Source organism: Corylus avellana, chromosome 2, assembly GCF_965113065.1.
Source record: "Corylus avellana chromosome 2, dhCorAvel1.hap1.2, whole genome shotgun sequence".
Lineage (NCBI taxonomy): Eukaryota > Viridiplantae > Streptophyta > Magnoliopsida > Fagales > Betulaceae > Corylus > Corylus avellana.
In genome coordinates, this window is record NC_142491.1 from 3,272,306 (window position 1) to 3,291,017 (window position 18,712).

At 35.2% G+C, this 18,712-nt stretch overlaps 1 protein-coding gene, 3 non-coding genes and 1 pseudogene across 9 annotated transcripts; all 5 read left to right on the top strand.

Annotated features, from left to right (window-relative positions):
• The first annotated feature begins 272 nt into the window (after positions 1–272).
• LOC132163948 (TMV resistance protein N) lies at positions 273–11,593 on the top strand. 5 transcript variants are annotated; one of them, XR_015911353.1, is made up of 9 exons: positions 273–836; positions 1,576–2,674; positions 2,977–3,252; positions 3,353–4,306; positions 4,398–4,707; positions 6,445–6,668; positions 7,560–7,620; positions 8,625–11,001; positions 11,302–11,593. XR_015911353.1 is itself a non-coding variant. In XM_088512885.1 (5 exons), the coding sequence occupies exons 1-5, from the start codon at positions 361–363 to the stop codon at positions 4,629–4,631; spliced, it is 3,039 nt and encodes a 1,012-aa protein (XP_088369011.1). In that variant the 5' UTR covers positions 273–360; the 3' UTR covers positions 4,632–4,937. The 5 variants fall into 5 exon arrangements, 2 of the variants coding, with proteins under 2 accessions (XP_088369011.1, XP_088369012.1); XR_015911354.1 differs by lacking the exon at positions 7,560–7,620; XR_015911352.1 differs by lacking the exons at positions 6,445–6,668; positions 7,560–7,620.
• LOC132168317 (small nucleolar RNA R160) lies at positions 4,694–4,772 on the top strand. Its single transcript, XR_009438833.1, has one exon. It is a non-coding gene; the product is annotated as a small nucleolar RNA R160 (small nucleolar RNA).
• Positions 9,819–9,897, top strand: LOC148587204 (small nucleolar RNA R160). The gene has a single exon (XR_015911614.1). It is a non-coding gene; the product is annotated as a small nucleolar RNA R160 (small nucleolar RNA).
• On the top strand, positions 11,295–16,071 carry LOC132173874 (non-functional NADPH-dependent codeinone reductase 2 pseudogene; annotated as a pseudogene). Its single transcript, XR_015911357.1, has 2 exons — positions 11,295–11,385; positions 15,467–16,071. The product of XR_015911357.1 is annotated as a non-functional NADPH-dependent codeinone reductase 2 pseudogene (transcript).
• A 1,626-nt stretch (positions 16,072–17,697) lies between these two features.
• LOC132168321 (small nucleolar RNA R160) lies at positions 17,698–17,776 on the top strand. Its single transcript, XR_009438837.2, has one exon. It is a non-coding gene; the product is annotated as a small nucleolar RNA R160 (small nucleolar RNA).
• Positions 17,777–18,712: the final 936 nt, after the last annotated feature.

Consider the following 18,712-nt stretch of genomic DNA (forward strand, 5'->3'; position numbering starts at 1 on the left):
TTCTAAGCGCGACAGAATCTTAAAAAATGCAGAAAATACTTGGAAGATCAATTTTAGCTTCGTCATAATTTAATATTATATAGTGGGAAATAATTTGGAAATGATATTTCTCTTCACTTTTATCATTTCATTTTCTACAAAACATCTTTGAGATTTATCTTCCACGTGGCTACGCCAGAGTTGATTGAAGGAAAGTGGATGGTAATTGCAAACAGCTGGAAAAGATTGGCATACAATTAATTGAAGGAAAGTGGATGGTAACTGCAAACAGCTGGAAAAGTTACCTGGAATTACGAACATTTAACTCACAAGAGCCAGCCTCCTTTTTCAGTCAAGTTTACAGCAAGCATTTCCGTATCCATGGCTGCTCAAATCCGTTGGAATTACGACGTCTTCTTAAGTTTCAGAGGTGAAGACACTCGCAAAACTTTCACCGATCACCTCTACACCGCCTTGATGAATGCCAGAATTCGCACCTTCCGAGATGATGATGAGCTTCCTAGAGGGGAGCACATCTCTACCGAATTGATCAAAGCTATTCAAGGATCAAAGGTTTCTATTGTGGTTTTTTCAAAAGGATATGCTTCTTCTAGTTGGTGTCTTGATGAGCTTGTGGAGATCATACGCTGTAAGAATTCTATAGGCCAAACTCTTCTTCCCATATTTTATGACGTGAACCCATCCTATGTGCGAAAACAAACCGGAACTTTTGCCGAAGCATTTGCTGGGCATAAAGACCGGTTTCAAGCAGAGATGGGGAGGGTGCACAACTGGAGAGCAGCTCTTACTGAAGCTGCAAATCATTCCGGTTGGGATATCCAAAACGTTGCAAACGGGTATTATATATATGTTGCTGCATCATTATTATTACTATTTTACTTTTTGTCAACAAACAACACAAAATACCCCCTCAAAATGCAAAATACTTTTTAAAAATCTATCTCCTTCTCTTGTTGTAGGAATATTTTGACAAATTAACCGTGGTACCATTTAAGTTATTATTTAAAAAAAAAAAAAATTAGGGTGGCCACACAGTTAAATAAAAATAAATTGTATATATAATATAATCATATATAGAAAGGTAATTCTTAGTTGCATTACTTCATTGATGGTTTTTCGTTCCATGCCCATTATACCGGCAGAGTACATAATGATTTTATAGTAATGCTTTCCATGAAACAGTTAAGTTATGTCTGGTACACGAAATGACGAAATAACTATTTCTCTCAAATTTCAGTTCTTAGTAAATATTACTTATTTATTTATTTAATGAAATAGTTATTTCGCGTATCAAACATAGTCTAAATGACTTTGTCATCCAAATGGAAAAAAAAATGACAAAAATTGTTTCCTTGCATGTCATTTGGTAGGATATATAAGGAATTGCATATAAATATATTTAATGGCATTCTTAATAAATTTGATATATATTACTTTATTGTTTACCACGAAAATTAGTCTCAAATGACTGAAATAATAATATCCTTTTGACACATATGACTCATATAATTTTCTTCATTTTCTTTACTTGTGCTCATGTTGTTCTTTTGTTTTCTTTTAAATTATATTTATCAGGTACGAATCAAGGTTCATCGAGAAAATTGTTGATGAAGTTTTGAGTAAAGTGAACAATGCTTGCTTGGATATTGCCAAACATCCAATAAGTATAGATTATCGTATTGAAAAGATGAAAGCTTTATTAAATCTTGGAAAAAGTGATGTTAACATTGTAGGCATCTATGGCATGGGTGGAATCGGTAAAACAACCTTAGCTAAAGCTGTTTATAACCAAATATATAATGGATTTGAAGGAAGCAGTTGTCTTTTAAACATTAATGAAATTTCAAAACAACCCAATGGTTTAGTTCATTTACAAGAACAACTTCTTTCAGAAGTCTTAAAATCCAAGAACTTGAAGATTGCCAATGTTGATAGAGGAATCAATTTGATTAAGGAAAGGTTTCGTTGTAAAAGAGTTCTTGTTATTCTTGATGATGTGGATAACTTGAAACAACTCAATTTATTAGCCGGAAGCTCTGAATGGTTCGGTCCAGGAAGTAGAGTCATTTTAACAACTCGAGATGAACATTTGCTAACTGAACTTGGAGTACATGAAAAATATAAGGTCAAGGAATTGAATCATGAGGAATCTCTTCAACTTTTTAGTTGGCATGCCTTTAGGATGACTCATCCAAAAGAAGATTACCAAGAGCTTTCAATTGGTGTAGTTAATTATGTGAGAGGGCTTCCATTAGCTCTTGAAATTTTGGGTTCCTATCTATCTGGAAGAAGCACTATAGAATGGAAAAATGCATTGGAAAAACTACAAAAATATCCTCACCACCATATTCAGAAAATACTTAGAATGAGCTTTGATTCACTAGATGATGATACTGTGAAGGACACATTCCTTGATATTGCGTGTTTCTTTGTTGGTATGGACAAAGATTATGCCATCAAAATATTTGATGGTTGTGGTTTCTTTCCTGAAATTGGTATTAATATTCTCATTCAGAGGTCTCTTGTCACAATCATTGGCAATGGGTTGTGGATGCATGATCTAATTCGAGATATGGGAAGGGAGATTGTTCGTGAAAGATCATCCAACGATATAGGAAAACGTAGTAGATTGTGGTGTCATGAGGATGTCTTACACGTGCTTAACAAACAAATGGTAAGAAGCATAATTAATCATTCATATATAAACACTTGAATACACAGACACATAATATGCTTGTTATATAGGTATTCATGAGTTTTGTCATGTTTTTTTACTAATTAAGCATGCATCATTCCTTGAATAGTTTATCCACATAACACATAATAACGGTATGATCTTAAATAAATATATAAAAAATTCTAAATCATGTCAACAACGGATATAGTAAAAAGGCATGCAAATCACATTATTAGCACTTATAATCATGTCTGCATCACATTAATGTGTGGTACTAATCCTATTGTCTATTTCTCCAGGGATCAGAAGCAGTTGAGGGTCTCATTCTAAATCCATCTAAACTTGAAGATGTACATATTAAAATTGAAGCATTTGCAAAGATGAAAAATTTGAGATTGCTCCAAATCAATGGTGCAAATCTCACAAGATGCTATGGACATCTTTTTGAAGGGTTAAGATGGCTTTGTTGGCATAGGTGTCCTTTAAAATTTCTCCCATCAAGTTTTCATTTAGAGAACCTTGTTATCCTTGACATGCAAGATAGTAATATCAAACAAGTCTGGAAGGAGATCAAAGTATAATAATAAATCTTACATTTCCTTTTATTTCTTCATTATTGTTAAATTTATAAGTCAAGACTTTCTTTCTTCTCTTTTAACGATTTTGTTTTGACAGATACTCAACAGGTTGAAAGTCCTTAATCTAAAAAATTCCAAATTTCTCACCAAGACACCAAACTTCTTACAATTCCCAATTCTGGAGATACTGATACTTGAAGGTTGCACAAGTTTAGTTGAGCTTCATGAGTCCATTGGAAATCTAGAAAGACTTGTTTTGCTAAATTTAGAAGGATGCCATAACTTAAGGAATCTTCCGGGAAGTACTTCTAACTTAAAATCTCTTCAAATTCTTAACTTGTGTGGCTGCTTAAAACTTGATAAGCTACCAGAGCAATTGGGGAATATGATAGCTCTAACGAAATTGCATGCGGACAGAACTGCTATTATGCAACTCCCTGCCTCCTTTGGTCTTTTGAAGAATCTCGAAACTGTGTCATTATCAGGATGTGAAGGACAATCTTCAAAGTCTTGGTTATCGCGTTTCTCATCGTGGATATCACCAAAAAGCTCCAATCCCTTACATTTCCTCCCAGCTTCCATTTCTGGACTATGCTCTTTGAGAAGGCTAGATCTCTACGACTGCAATCTGTCTGAAGATGGGTTTCCAATTGATCTTGGGTGTTTGTCTTCACTCGAGGAATTGGATATAGGAAGAAACAATTTCCTTAATCTACCTCAGTGCATCGGCAGCCTTCCTAAGTTAACTACATTGATGTTAAGTGAGTGCGCGAGTCTTCAATCAATTTTAGAACTCCCCGCAAGTTTATGGATTTTAGATGCAAGTGGCTGCACATCATTAGAAACACTCCCAAATCTGTCGAACCTGAAAAGTTCGCCTCATCTTTACTTAGCATACTGTCAGAAATCCGTTGAGATTCAGAAATCGGTTGAGATTCAGAAATTGGAGAGTTTGGAAATTACAGCAATAATTCACCTGGCACATTACCACAATCAAATTACAGAAATTGGAGAGTTTGGATATAATTTGAGGAGTCGTTTTCCTTCGCAGGTTTCTCTCTCTCTCTCTCTCTCACTGTATTTGTGTGCGCACGTGTGCAGTTTTTATGTTCTGAACAATTTTTTTTTTTTTTTTGAAATAGTTCCTGTCCATGGGTGACAAGGATCAAGGCATTTTCCTCCCTGGTTGTGAGGTTCCAAATCTTCGCTTGTGCCCTGAAAGGCACAAGCGAAAGGCACCGAGACACCGACAGAACTATCTCGACGAAAGGCACCGAGACATCAAGTTGTTCGTGTTAGTGATGTTCCTGCTCTTGGTCACTTCAGTGGTGCTCAAGTCAGTGCAGCAACAATTCTTGACATTGCTAATGAGATAAAGTCCAAGACAAGAGGTCCTACCACATGTGCTGTGAGATAAAGTCCAATCTAGAAGTAGCAAAGCAAAATGATGAGGTGATTATATCCGAATATGATGTTGAACCCCATATCATTCTGGTCTTCAAAGTTCTCTGTTTGCTTTGCTTTCCCACCTCAAGTTCTTGCTTTGTTTTCACAGTTGAGGTGTGAAGAAAAATAATGTGTTTGAAAAGAAGTGTGAGAAAAACTGAAATTTTAAATTCTATTCTAATGATGCCGAAATTGGAACAAACCTTTGGGTGGAAATGGAGTGGAAAATATCTTGTCTGTGATAAGATCCTTTCTTTTTATGAAACTGGCTGCTGAAGACCGGTTGAGCAGAGCAGTCTGGGCTGCTATGCTTGAGAAGAGCACATTGGGTTGCTTCCGCTCGAGTGGTGGCTGTAGGCCGTAAAATTGAATATTGCAAAGTTTTGGGTACCCCGTATTCCAATAGTTAAAAGAAGCAAACTTTCATTTGGGGTTGTTCTTCTTACAATCATCGAATGGATCACTTATTGTTTTAGGTCTTCCATCCTATAGCATAGGCCCTTACATTTGGTTGAGGTTTATTTCTTGTGCCCTTGAGTTGTTTGAATAATTAAAAAAGTGTTCTTTCTGCTTGCATGAGAATAAATTGAGGGCTGTGGGAATGCTTATCAAAAAACCTCACTTGGCAATGATGGGAAATTTGAGTGAGTATTGGCACACCATTATTCATAGTCTGTTATCTACTTATATTTCTGACTGTACGAGCATGGTGCAACAAAAAAATTTCTTCTTTGCTTGTTCATTGTTGCTTCCCAAGCCTTTGACAAATGACAGGTAGAGTGAAAGAGGAGAGAGGACATGTTTGCTGTGTGATTTAGTAGCTATTTTCTGTTGTACAGATTTAGAATATAGATTCTACATTGTATTTTTTTTTCCGACTCAACTTCTATGAAAAGGTTCCTACCAAGACACTCAGCCCTTTCCTGACTTTTTGGGATATAAATTAAAATTTTGGTGTCTGTTAAAAGAATTCTATCTATGATTCTCGATGATTTTCAATGTATGATGCCTAGATATATATGTTTAGAAGATATAATCTGTTCAAAATCTCCTGTATTCTTTCAGTGATTCTGAAGGTTCGTTAGGCCTTAGATAGGAATGTGTAATTTGGTCAATCCCATTTTTATGTTAAATTAAAAAGTTAGATCAGGATTAGGTTTGCACCTGTAAATTTCTGGAAAATGTGTGGCATATGTAGTTTTGAGTCTTCCTTCATTTTACTTGCCCAAAAATTGTATCTGCATTGCTCATCTTGAAAAGCAATTGGACCAACTCCCTATAATAGACTTTGGCAAGATCTATGAAGTGAGTGCTTCTCCTGGTTGTCTATGTTAAGAAGAGAATTTGTACCTTAAGTACCACCAAAACATGAGTGCTTCAATTGTGTTCTCCTGTTTTTATGCTTTCGGATTTCGTGTAGCAGAAATATTTTACATTGGCTCCTTCAGGCTTAAGTGCCAATTTGTGCTAATTCTGGTGATTTGAGTCTCTCTTTTTATGTTTGTTGTTTATGCACCAAATAGCCCCTTGATTCTTCAAGTTTAGGGGCAAGGAAACTTCGACAAATGGGTATCATTGAAGAGTGCTAAATTGTTTATGCACTAAATAACCTTTCCACTCTGCCATGAACAAAAAAGTTCCTTGCACAACTCTGTTATTGGAGTTAATAGGATCTGTCGTTTGCATTTTATTGGGCAAACATTTTGTTTAGGAATTGAACTTGCTTTTCTTTGCAATGCTTAGGAAGCATTGAAGCTCTCATCGCCCAGACCAAAGCTCTGGGATGGGGAAGATTATGCTTCCCTACTGGAATCCATTCCTTTGGGTAATCCAAACCTCTCAACTCATGGTCTAGTGGGACAACTCATCTCCCATAAACCCCTTGCCTCCATTGCGGTTCTGTCTACAACCACAACAGCTTGATTCTTTGCTGTCTCTTTTACCATTAAAGAAATCACACCTTACAGGTATCTTTTTGCCTTTACTAAACAATAACAATATGAGTGCTAATTCTTATACCCACCACCATGTGACTTATTGGGCCACAGCCAGATTTAGTGAAGTGCCCCATCTGTAGTGGGAAATATCCATCCCTTCTGTCTGATTGTACTTCAAAAATTAAAAATAATAATAAAAAAGAGAAAGAGTAAACTGCACTTGTTTCCAAAACTGATACAATGATTTTCATTGCATAATAGGAATCAAAAGTAAAAAGTAGCTCAGGAAAAAAAAAAAAGATGAAGAAAGCAAAAGCATTCAGTGTCGAACTTCTCTTTTGTCTGCCATTAGAAGGAAGTTGAACAGTAGAAATAAGTTAGCAATGCTGAGGAAGAAAATCATGATCACTTATTTTTCTGAGAGTATTTTGTGTGATGAATGCAATGTTACATACTACTTCAAAGGGAATCCCCTCAATTGCTAGCTTCCAAGCTGATGTTCACAGCTGAATTGTATTTTATTTGGAGGAGAATTTTCGATGATTTTTTGGAATAAGGCTTCAAGTGAAGCTAGAGTTATGTCTTGTAATCATGTTTAGCATAAAACTCTCTTTGTATGTATGGTTGGTGAGGTCTTGGGGTCCATTTCACCCAATGTTTCAAGCAGTAGGTTGCTATGTTTGCCTGTTAATTCAACTTCTAAACCTAGCTAAGGCCAGCTATGTTTGGCCATGGCCTCATACTATTCATCTAAAATTCAACTTCCAACATTTTTATTTCGTACATCACATCAATCACTTTTTATTGTTATTTAAATAAAAAAACCAATTCAAAACTCTCCTTGTATGGATGGTTGGTGAGGTCTTGGGGTCTTTTCACCTAATGTTTGCCTGTTTTGGTTTTGTATATTGTTTCTTGTAGCTTGTGGTTGAATCTATTGAACCCGTGGGGCTTTGACCGTAAACCAGTCAGGCCGAACCAAGTTGAGTTTTGACTATTTGAATACTCAGCTTTGCAATGACCATATTGTTTTACTATAGTAACGATTAATTTTTTTCTTCGACTTTGATTGTGATCGACCAATTAATTTTTCAATATACTTTTATGTGAGTTCCTCTTATTGGATTGACTTATAAATTAGAGAAATTTTTTGAAAGATTGTTAATAAGTAAACCATTATACTGATTATCATTGCCTTTCCTATTCAATATAGTCGGAAATTCCATATAATTTAAAACAGACTTAACCTCTACTAAGGAGATAGTATTTTTAACATGCAACATTGGATTAACAAATTTTGTAGTAGCTATTCTAAAAAAAAAAGACACTAACTCAGATACTAATTTGTTGCGAAAAAATAATATTTTGGATCATAAATAAGCAGAATAAAATAAGCCAAGTACACATATCATCAAGATGTACACAGTTCGGTTTAACTAGCCTATATTTATAGACTTTCGAGGAAAAATTCCAACATTAAAAGATGCATTAAAATAAAACTATTTAAAACCCAAAGCTTGACAAAAGAGAAAACAAAATACGAGACCTTTTCTCTCTAGTGGCAACAAAGCCTTCAACAAATTTATTGATTAAAAAAACAAAAAAAGCTTCAACAAATTCTCCTTCACTTATCTTCTTCAGACCAGATCCTAGTACCCCACAGCAAAAGGTGTTTTTTTTTTTTCTCTCATTTTGTTTTTCTTTTACACGAGACACTCGCCAAATGCCCTTACCATAAATATTCTTTTCTATTCTGGTCTTCATTTGGCATTCATTTCTATATGTGGATTTTGGCAAGAAATGCTAGTTTAGAGAGATCCATTTGGGATTGGGTTTGATGTTGAAAGGGGTATTCGTCAAAATGGTCCTGTAAGTGTTTTTTTCACTGTTTGTAGGACTGTTTCAAAGCTTAATCCCCTTTGGGATTTTGTTGTTAATGTATGTGTGTAGATACTAGATGTATTGATGTTTGAAGGTTTTGTGCAGTGATCAGGAAAGGAAGTTGAATGGGGTTCAGAACCGAAAAGCAATTGGACCAACTCCCTGTAATATACTTTGGCAAGATCTATGAAATGAGCCTGGTTGTGTATGTTAAGAAGAGAATTTGTAGCTTAAGTATCACCAAAACATGAGTGCTTCAAACTCAAAATTCTTTCCCAGACTGGCTTTTGGGTACTGTTGATTTCATATTCGATGCATACTGAAAGGCGAAATTATTAAATTTATGTTGCCAAAGGCTGAAAATGGTCTGCAATATTTCATACAAAAATTATGCAAACTAGCTGGAAACTTTTGTGCAGACTTCCTCATATTTTTATGGATGACTGAAGAACTAATTGCTTCAGAACTAAACAGCATGATCTGCTTTGGGCATACACACAAAGTTAAGATCTATCTAAAAATCCACTTATCCTACCTATTTAATCTGACATTTCTTTCTGCTTTACTAACAATTCAAATGAGAAGTATGAACAATGGCTGGATTATCTTCCCGCTTATTTGTACTGTCCTGATTCTCATTCATTATAACTCTTCTTTATAATGTAAAGTTTCAAAGTTGTTGATATTGCAGCTGATATATGGTATGACATTTCCTGTCTTACTTTGCATAATTAATGTCTAGTGCCACTGATAAGTAACCTGTTTGTATCTTTCTATAAAGAATACTTGCTTGTACTAGAAGATAGGTCCTCTAAGGGATAGATGTTGTTTGCTCTTCTTTATCCTTCTTGTTCTGCTGAAGTTTCTTTATTCACTTGTGTTCTCCTGTTTTTACGCTTTAGGATTTCCTGTAGCAGAAATATTTTACATTGGCTCCTTCAGGCTTAAGTGCCATCTGTGCTAATTCTGGTGATTTGAGTCCCTCGTTCATGTTTGTTGTTTATGCACCAAATAGCCCCTTGCTTCTTCAAGTTTAGGGGCAAGGAAGCTTTGAGAAATGGGTATCATTGAACAGTGCTAAATTGAGATTTTGCCACTAAGAACCTTTGCACTGTGCCATGAACAAAAAAGTTCCTTGCACAACTCTGTTATTGGACTTAATATGATCTGTTGTTTGGTTTTTGTTGGGAAGACATTTTGTTTAGGAATTGAACTTGCCTTTCTAGGTAATGCTCAGGAAGCATGGACTTGGTATTTGGTGCCTTAAGCTATCTATGCAATTTCTCTATTATGAAGCAAAGCAAAATGATGAGGTGCTTATATGAGAATATGATGTAGAACACCATAACATTTTGGGCTTCAAAGTTCTCAGATTGCTTTGCTCACCCAGCTCAAGTTATTGCGTTCTTTTCATTGAGGCAGTGACATTCTTATTTTTTTGCTTGGAACAAAACTTTGGATGGAAATGAAGTGGAAAAAATACTGTGATAAGATCCTTTCTTTTTTTTTGAAACTAGCTGCTGAAGACCGCGTGAACAGAAGCAATACAGCCTAGGCTGCTCTGCTTGAGTGGAGCACACTGGGTTGCTTCAGCTCGAATGGGGCATTCTGCCTGCTCCATGTGATGCCACCACTCAAGTGTCCATTGAGCGGTGCACACTGCCTGCACCAAAGAATGGCTGCTGCTTGAGCGCTTTTAAGGAGACGCTTGAGCAGTGGGTGTAGGCCGTCCTACATCATTAAATGAAGCCACTTTCATTTGGGGTTCTTCTTACAATCCTCCAATGGATCAGTTAATAGTTTCAGTTAACAAGTCTTGCTAATGAGTGGAGAGTGGTTTTCCAAGCAGAGCCCAAATTGCTGACATTTTAGGGCATGCTAATAAAGAGGATGTATTTGGATTTTAGGATCAGAAAGCAAGAAACTTTTATTTAGGGTGATTGAGAGGCCATCACAAGCTTGACAATGAATCTCCCCTTTAATGCTTTTGTATTTTTCATGGCAATTTGAGAGCTATTCTTGAACATATTTCATGCCAAGGTTAGGAATTAACAACATTTGTTTTATGGTCAAAATTGTGATATGGAATTCTTATGTTGATGTCTTTCTTAATTCTCTCAATGTCTGCATATTTTTAATTTCGAATGAATATAGGGAGCATGCATGCAGAACTGAGTAAGTTTATTTGGTATTTATTCTTAGCATGATTAGGAGTTTGCCCACAATTAGACCATGTGATTTATTCATAGTCTGTTATTGTATTAATATTTCACACTATACGAGCTTGGTGCAGCACAAAATTCCTTTTTTCTTTTTCCTAAATAAATGAGGGAAAAAGGGATTACAGGGGATCAAAATTCCTTCTTTGCTTGTTCATCTTTGCTTCCCATATCTTTGGCAAATGGCAGGTGGAGTGAAACAGGGGAGAGGACATGTTGGCTGAGCCCTTTCCCAATTTTATGAGATATAAACCAAAATTATGGTAAATCTGTTAAAAGAATTCTATATGTGATTCTCAATGTATTATGCCTAGATATATATGTTTACAACTTAGAAGATTGAATATGTTCAAAATCTCTAGCATTCTATCTGTGATTCTGGAAGTTCACTAGGCAGATAGGATTATGTAATTTGGTAGATCCCATTTTTATGTTAAAGTAAAAAGTTACGTAGGATTAGATTTGCACCTGTAAGTTTAATGTGTGTCACATGTGGTTTTTAGTCTCCTCTCATTGCTCAGCTCTTTTTACCTAAAAAATGTCTCTTCCTCTGCATTGCTCAGCTTGAACAGCAATTGGACCAACTCCCTATTACAGACTTTGGCAAGATCGATGAATCCAGACATGGATGACTAAGAAGGACTCAGGTTTGGATTGTGCATCGTAGCCTGCCAAGCTCATAGAAGTGCAGGACAGTAATATGCTTTTCTACTTTTCAATATGTTGTGTTGGGAAACAGAGAGTACTAGATTGATCAGAACCAGCATTTAATCCGCCCACCAAAGTGATATATTTTTGACACATTAGATAAAACTATCAAATACAATGGAGATGAAATTATATTTTTAATTTAAATCAATCTCATGAATTTTTTTCATTTGTTTTAACTCAACCCTTAACTCCCGCAATCGAACCCTTACTCACCTCCTTGCCTTTAACATCGGAGTCTCTAAAACCAATCAAGATGATGGCTTCGGTGGTTTTATCAATGGTTATTTTGCCTATGAGGTATTTTGTCAAGAGAAGAAAAAATATTTAGTGTGAAGTGTTGAAGCTTAGTGAATATCCACTTCTCAGTGCTGAAGGCTGAAGCTTATATGCCTTGTAGTAAACTATTTAAGTGGGGCCCTTAAGCTCACCACCCGACCACACCAAACTATCATTTATTTACCAAAAATTTCATTCCGTCAGTCAACCTCATTAAAAAAACTTGAAATGACCAAAATACCATAATTTTAAAAACAAAAATTATATATAATACCCTTAAAATTCAACAAATTAAAAAAAAAAAAAAAAAAAAAAAACTTATTAATGTATCAGTAGTTTCAATAAAAAAAAAAGTCAAAAACCAAAGACCAAATAAAATTAAAACAAAAAATAGAAATATATAAAAATTTAAAAAACACTTATAAATTAACTTAAACATATAAAAAAATTAAAAAATAAATAAATAAAAAACAGTTAAAAAAGACTTAAACTAAAAAAAATATAAATGCAAAATCAGTCAATATTGTTGGCCTAAATTACAAATCCATCTGTATGACATAAAAAAATAAAATAAAATAATTTAGAGATTATCAAAATAAGTCAAAATAACAATTTAGTCCTAATAATCAAATTCCGTCAAAATACTTGACAGATTTCATTAGGGTTGTTGGAAATAATTTTGGATGGTGCACAAATTCTCATTGATATAAAATAATTACAATATAAAATTAACAATAAAATAAATAAAGTACAAGAGATGAAAAGTAAAGTATGGAAATATCTCATAATGTTATAGAATCACGCAAGAGCGTTGTCCTTAAATGTTGATTCGTGCCTCCCGGAGTGTATAACTCGGTGCGATCGGATCCTTTGACACGCAACCTCTCAGGATTAGACTATAGCATCTACCTTCGTTAAGGACGCACTTCCAAGAACGAAGACTAATAGAACAACCAAAATCTTTTCTTGTAGAACAACAAATCCATAATTGAAACATAGAAGTAATATATATAAAAATATATATATATCTCAAGTGCTCTTTTTTTGTGTATCACGTAGACAAAGAAAATTGGCTTAATATATAAAGCAAGCTCACACTTTTTTCTGTCCAAAGTCTTGAAAGACTTTATGACCAAACGGTCAACAATGATTGAAGAAAAACCGTAAAAGCTTATTAATGAACAATGCCATAAAGCCTTGTAAATGGGCAAAATTGTTGAAGAATTAGGATCCGGCTTACATGCTGTAGTTTAATCAATGGTCAAGATTGAATCTTTCAAAATTTTTTTTCATTTTCTCTCTCTTATTAAAAGCTTCTAAAATTAAGTCAACTTTTAGATTCAATCGTGACCATTGATTAAACTACAACATACATGCTGTTATTTTAATAACAGCATGTAAGCCAGATCCGAAGAATTAAAACACATGGAATTGTTAATGACCAAAGGTCATAAGCAATAAAAGGGTTTAACCACTCACGGTAAAAAACGTATAGAGAAATTAAATGGTATTTAATGACCAAACGGTCACAATAATAATTTCTAAGAAACCACTAGTTGGATATTAATCAAAGAATAAAAGGGCTTAAGAAGAAAGAAAAGAAAAGAAAAACAATAGTTTGTAACACATATATTACAACAATCTCCCACATGTTACAAACATTAAAATAAAAGGAGATTGAAAGCATGCATCGGTGTGGTACCCGAAGGTTTTAACCGCACCTTGGATAAATAAGTAGGAACTTAATGAATCGTGGTAGAGTTAAACTCTTTTAACCAAATCCACAAGTTAAACAAACTTATCATCCGCATAACTTTCTCCAAAAACAAAAAAAATTAAATCAAATCAAATAAACAAAAAGTCAAATCAAATCAAATAAAGAAAATTAGGTTGTTCTATAGCGAGTTGGCGCCTTATACAGGCCATGCGCCTCTGGGTTTCATGAGTGCTCTAGAGACTTGCCAAAGTCTCATAGGAAGCGGCACCACCTCCACACTCACATAGGTGGCGTCCATCAAGAATGTGTGCAGAGAACATCTCATCCCAACAAGTAGGGACTATGGACCCATTAAGAGTTTTAAATTCATCCTTACTCACTCTGCAGCTTTTGTTATTACACCATAAAATGGCTTTCATGAGCGCTCTAGAGACCTACCCAAGTCTCATAGGAGATAGCACCTCCACACTCGTATAGGTGGTATCCATCAGGAGTGTGTGCAGGGAACACCCCATCCCAACAAGTAGGAACTATGGATCCATTAAGAGCTTTAAGCTCATCCTTAATCACTCTGCATCTTGTACTGTCTTACACCATAGGGATGGACTCATCACTAATCTTCTCAACAAGATAGTTAATAAACATAAATTGACAGTACCATACCTCATTTCACTTGTGACTTCGTTTCCCATTAAACCTTATTCATGAGATCTCCAATCATAGATGTTGGGTATCAATCACAGTGTCATGATTTTGGTATCAGTCCTGTCCCCCTCGATGCTTCTCTCACTAGCCTTCTTCTAGTGGCATGGTAAAAGAATTTGCAGAATTCTTTTATGACCTCACAGAGTCCATGGACATATACCGGTCTCAATAAGCTGCCTCACAATATTGTGTACTTTCTCATTATAAATTCTTTACTCGAGCTTTGGTAGCCTGACAATCACAATAAACACATAGATCCAACTATGTTATCATATAAAGGCAAATTAAATAAATTAACCAATAGGTTCTTTAGCCATTCATCTTCAGTTCATGCCTTCTCCAAGGCAATTAACTTTGACTCCATAGTAAACCTTGCTATGCAAGTTTTTTCGAGGACTTTCAAGAGATAGCTCCTCCAGCCAGAGTAAACACATAATAGCCATTAGTAGGCTTTGTTCATCCGAATCAATACTACAGTTGCATTCCTTTCAATATAGCAGGATAATCACAATAAGACAAACCAAAATTAATTGTGCCCTTTGAGAATCTCAACAATTTAGAAATCGCATCACAATGGCTCAATACCATGATTATGAGTATATCTACTCAATTTACTACAATATATGTAATACCAAGGCATATACAATTTGTCAAAATATCAAGCTACCAATGATTTGTGCATATTTTTCTTGCAATAATACCATCACCATGATTCTTAACCAAGTGTATTTTTTAATCATATGGTGTAGACATAGGTGGATAATAAGAGTGCTCAAATCTTTTAAGCTCTTTTCAACATAATATGTATGAGATAAAATAATGCAATCATTATCTCTAATAACTTTAATGTCTAAGATGACATTAAGTCTACCTATGTCTTACATATCAAAATTAGATGTAATAAATCTTTTAACTTCATGCACAACATCAATGCTAGTTCAAAAAATAAGCAAGTCGTCAATATATATAAACGAATAATGACAAATTCATTATTGTAAAACTTGCTATGCATTTACCAAAAAAAAAAATACTGAAAGCAAGAAACTTTTATTTAGGGTGATTGAGAGGCCATCACAAGCTTGACAATGAATCTCCCCTTTAATGCTTTTGTATTTTTCATGGCAATTTGAGAGATATTCTTGAACATATTTCATGCCAAGGTTAGGAATTAGCATCATTTGTTTTATAGTCAAAATTGTGATATGGAATTCTTATGTTGATGTCTTTCCTAATTCTGTCAATGTCTGCATATTTTTAATTTCGAATGAGTATAGGGAGCATGCACAACTGAGTAAGTTTATTTGGTATTATTTGTGTAGGTGGAGATGAGCCCTGTCTGGCAACAGAAGAAACTAATAGATTTTTGCAAGGCAAATGGAATTGTTGTCACTGCTTTCTCTCCATTGGGAGCAAAAGTGACTAGTTGGGGCACCAACCATGTTATGGAGAATGAAGTTCTCATGGAGATTGCAAAAGCAAGGGGGAAGACTGTTGCTCAGGTTTGTCTTAGATGGATATATGAGCAAGGGGTGACTCCTGTGATGAAGAGCTACAACAAGGAGAGGTTGAAGGAGAATCTGCAGATCTTTGACTGGGAACTATCAGAGGATGACAGTAAGAAGATCAGTGAAATCAAGCAGAGCACCGGATGATGCTCAAGGAGGAACTTATTTCAGCTCGTGGACCCTACAAGTCCATTGAAGAGCTTTGGGATGGAGAGCTCTGAACTTTAACCTTTAAGAGAGTTTGCTGCTTGCATGTAAAATAGGTTGATTTTTATTTTTACAAGTTGTTATTGATCCAAAGGTTGACTTTCACTCCCACATCTTTATAGTTGTATCACAGTCGTATGAGAGTGTACTAAATAGTATTATTCTTATAAAATATTTGTGGGATAAAAATACAGGACGTAGAATTTCTCTTTTGGAATATGTTACTAACTTACTATTTCACTTCTGACGAAAGGCACCGAGACATCAAGTTGTTCGGCTTGTGTTTCATTATTCTTGCAATTGGAAAATTTTTGGTCTTCATCCTTTAGAACAGCCGTTTGCATCTATTTTCAGAAATTTGAAACGAAATCTTTTCGAACCCTAGCCCCATTGGTTTATAGCTTCGATTTTCTGTGATTCTTTATTTCGTTTCTATATGTGGATTTTGGAAGGAAATGCTAGTTTAGAGAGACCCATTTGGGATTGGGTTTGATGTTGAAAGGGGTATTCGTCAAAATGGACCTGTAAGTGTTTTTTTCACTGTTTGTAGGACTGTTTCAAAACTTAATCCCCTTTGGGATTTTGTTGTTAATGTATGCGTGTAGATACTAGATATATTGATGTTTGAAGGTTTTGTGCAGTGATCAGGAAAGGAAGTTGAATGGGTTCAGAACCAAAAAGCAATTGGACCAACTCCCTGTAATATACTTTGGCAAGATCTATGAAATGAGCCGGGCTGTGTATGTTAAGAAGAGAATTTGTAGCTTAAGTATCACCAAAACATGAGTGCTTCAAACTCGGAATTCTTTCCCAGACTGGCTTTTGGGTACTGTTGATTTCATATTCGATGCATACTGAAAGGGGAAATTATTAAATTTATGTTGCCAAAGGCTGAAAATGGTCTTCAATATTTCATACAAAAATTATGCAAACTAGCTGGAAACTTTTGTGCAGACTTCCTCATATTTTTATGGATGACTGAAGAACTAATTGCTTCAGAACTAAACAGCATGATCTGCTTTGGGCATACACATAAAGTTATGATCTATCTAAAAATCCACTTATCGTACCTATTTAATCTGACATTTCTTTCTGCTTTACTAACAATTCAAATGAAAAGTATGAACAATGGCTGGATTATCTTCCCACTTATTTGTACTGTCCTGATTCTCATTCATTATAACTCTTCTTTATAATGTAAAGTTTCAAAGCTGTTGATATTGCAGCTGATATAGGGTATGACATTTCCTGTCTTACTTTGCATAATTAATGTCTAGTGCCACTGATAAGTAACCTGTTTGTATCTTTCTATAAAGAATACTTGCTTGTACTAGAAGATAGGTCTTCTCTAAGGGATAGATGTTGTTTGCTCTTCTTTATCCTTCTTGTTCTGCTGAAGTTTCTTTATTCACTTGTGTTCTCCTGTTTTTATGCTTTAGGATTTCCTGTAGCAGAAATATTTTACATTGGCTCCTTCAGGCTTAAGTGCCATCTGTGCTAATTCTGGTGATTTGAGTCCCTCTTTCATGTTTGTTGTTTATGCACCAAATAGCCCCTTGCTTCTTCAAGTTTAGGGGCAAGGAAGCTTTGAGAAATGGGTATCATTGAAGAGTGCTAAATTGAGATTTTGCCACTAATAACCTTTGCACTGTGCCATGAACAAAAAAGTTCCTTGCACAACTCTGTTATTGGACTTAATATGATCTGTTGTTTGCTTTTTGTTGGGAAGACATTTTGTTTAGGAATTGAACTTGCCTTTCTAGGTAATGCTCAGGAAGCATGGACTTGGTATTTGGTGCCTTTAGCTATCTATGCAATTTCTCTATATTATGAAGCAAAGCAAAATGATGAGGTGCTTATATATGAGTATGATGTAGAACACCATAGCATTTTGGTCTTCAAAGTTCTCAGATTGCTTTGCTCACCCAGCTCAAGTTATTGCTTTCTTTTCATTGAGGCAGTGACATTCTTATTTTTTTGCTTGGAACAAAACTTTGGATGGAAATGAAGTGGAAAAAATACTGTGATAAGATCCTTTATTTTTTTTTGAAACTAGCTGCTGAAGACCGCTTGAGCAGAAGCAATACAGCCTAGGCTGCTCTGCTTGAGTGGAGCACACTGGGTTGCTTCAGCTCGAATGGGGCATTCCGCCTGCTCCATGTGATACCACCACTCGAGTGTCCATTGAGCGGTGCACACTGCCTGCACCAAAGAATGGCTGCTGCTTGAGCAGTGGGTGTAGGCTGTCCCACATCATTAAATGAAGCCAATTTCATTTGGGGTTCTTCTTACAATCATCCAATGGATCAGTTAATAGTTTCCGTTAACAAGTCTTGCTAATGAGTGGAGAGTAGTTTGCCAAACAGAGCCCAAATTGCTGACATTTTAGGGCATGCTAATAAAGAGGATGGATTTGGATTTTAGGATCAGAAAGCAAGAAACTTTTATATAGGGTGATTGAGAGGCCATCACAAGCTTGACAATGAATCTCCCCTTTAATGCTTTTGTATTTTTCATGGCAATTTGAGAGCTATTCTTGAACATATTTCATGCCAAGGTTAGGAATTAGCATCATTTGTTTTATAGTCAAAATTGTGATATGGAATTCTTATGTTGATGTCTTTCCTAATTCTGTCAATGTCTGCATATTTTTAATTTCGAATGAATATAGGGAGCATGCACAACTGAGTAAGTTTATTTGGTATTTATTCTTAGCATGATTAGGAGTTTAACCACAATTAGACCATGTGATTTATTCATAGTCTGTTATTCTCAATGTATTATGCCTAGATATATATGTTTACAACTTAAAAGATTGAATATGTTCAAAATTTACACTATTCTATCTATGAT

Coding starts and splice junctions, on each gene's coding strand:
- LOC132163948 (XM_088512885.1), top strand. CDS start 361: ATGGCTGCTCAAATCCGTTGGAATTACGACGTCTTCTTAAGTTTCAGA. Junction 837..1,575: donor ATCCAAAACGTTGCAAACGG/GTATTATATATA, acceptor TATATTTATCAG/GTACGAATCAAGGTTCATCG. Junction 2,675..2,976: donor ACGTGCTTAACAAACAAATG/GTAAGAAGCATA, acceptor CTATTTCTCCAG/GGATCAGAAGCAGTTGAGGG.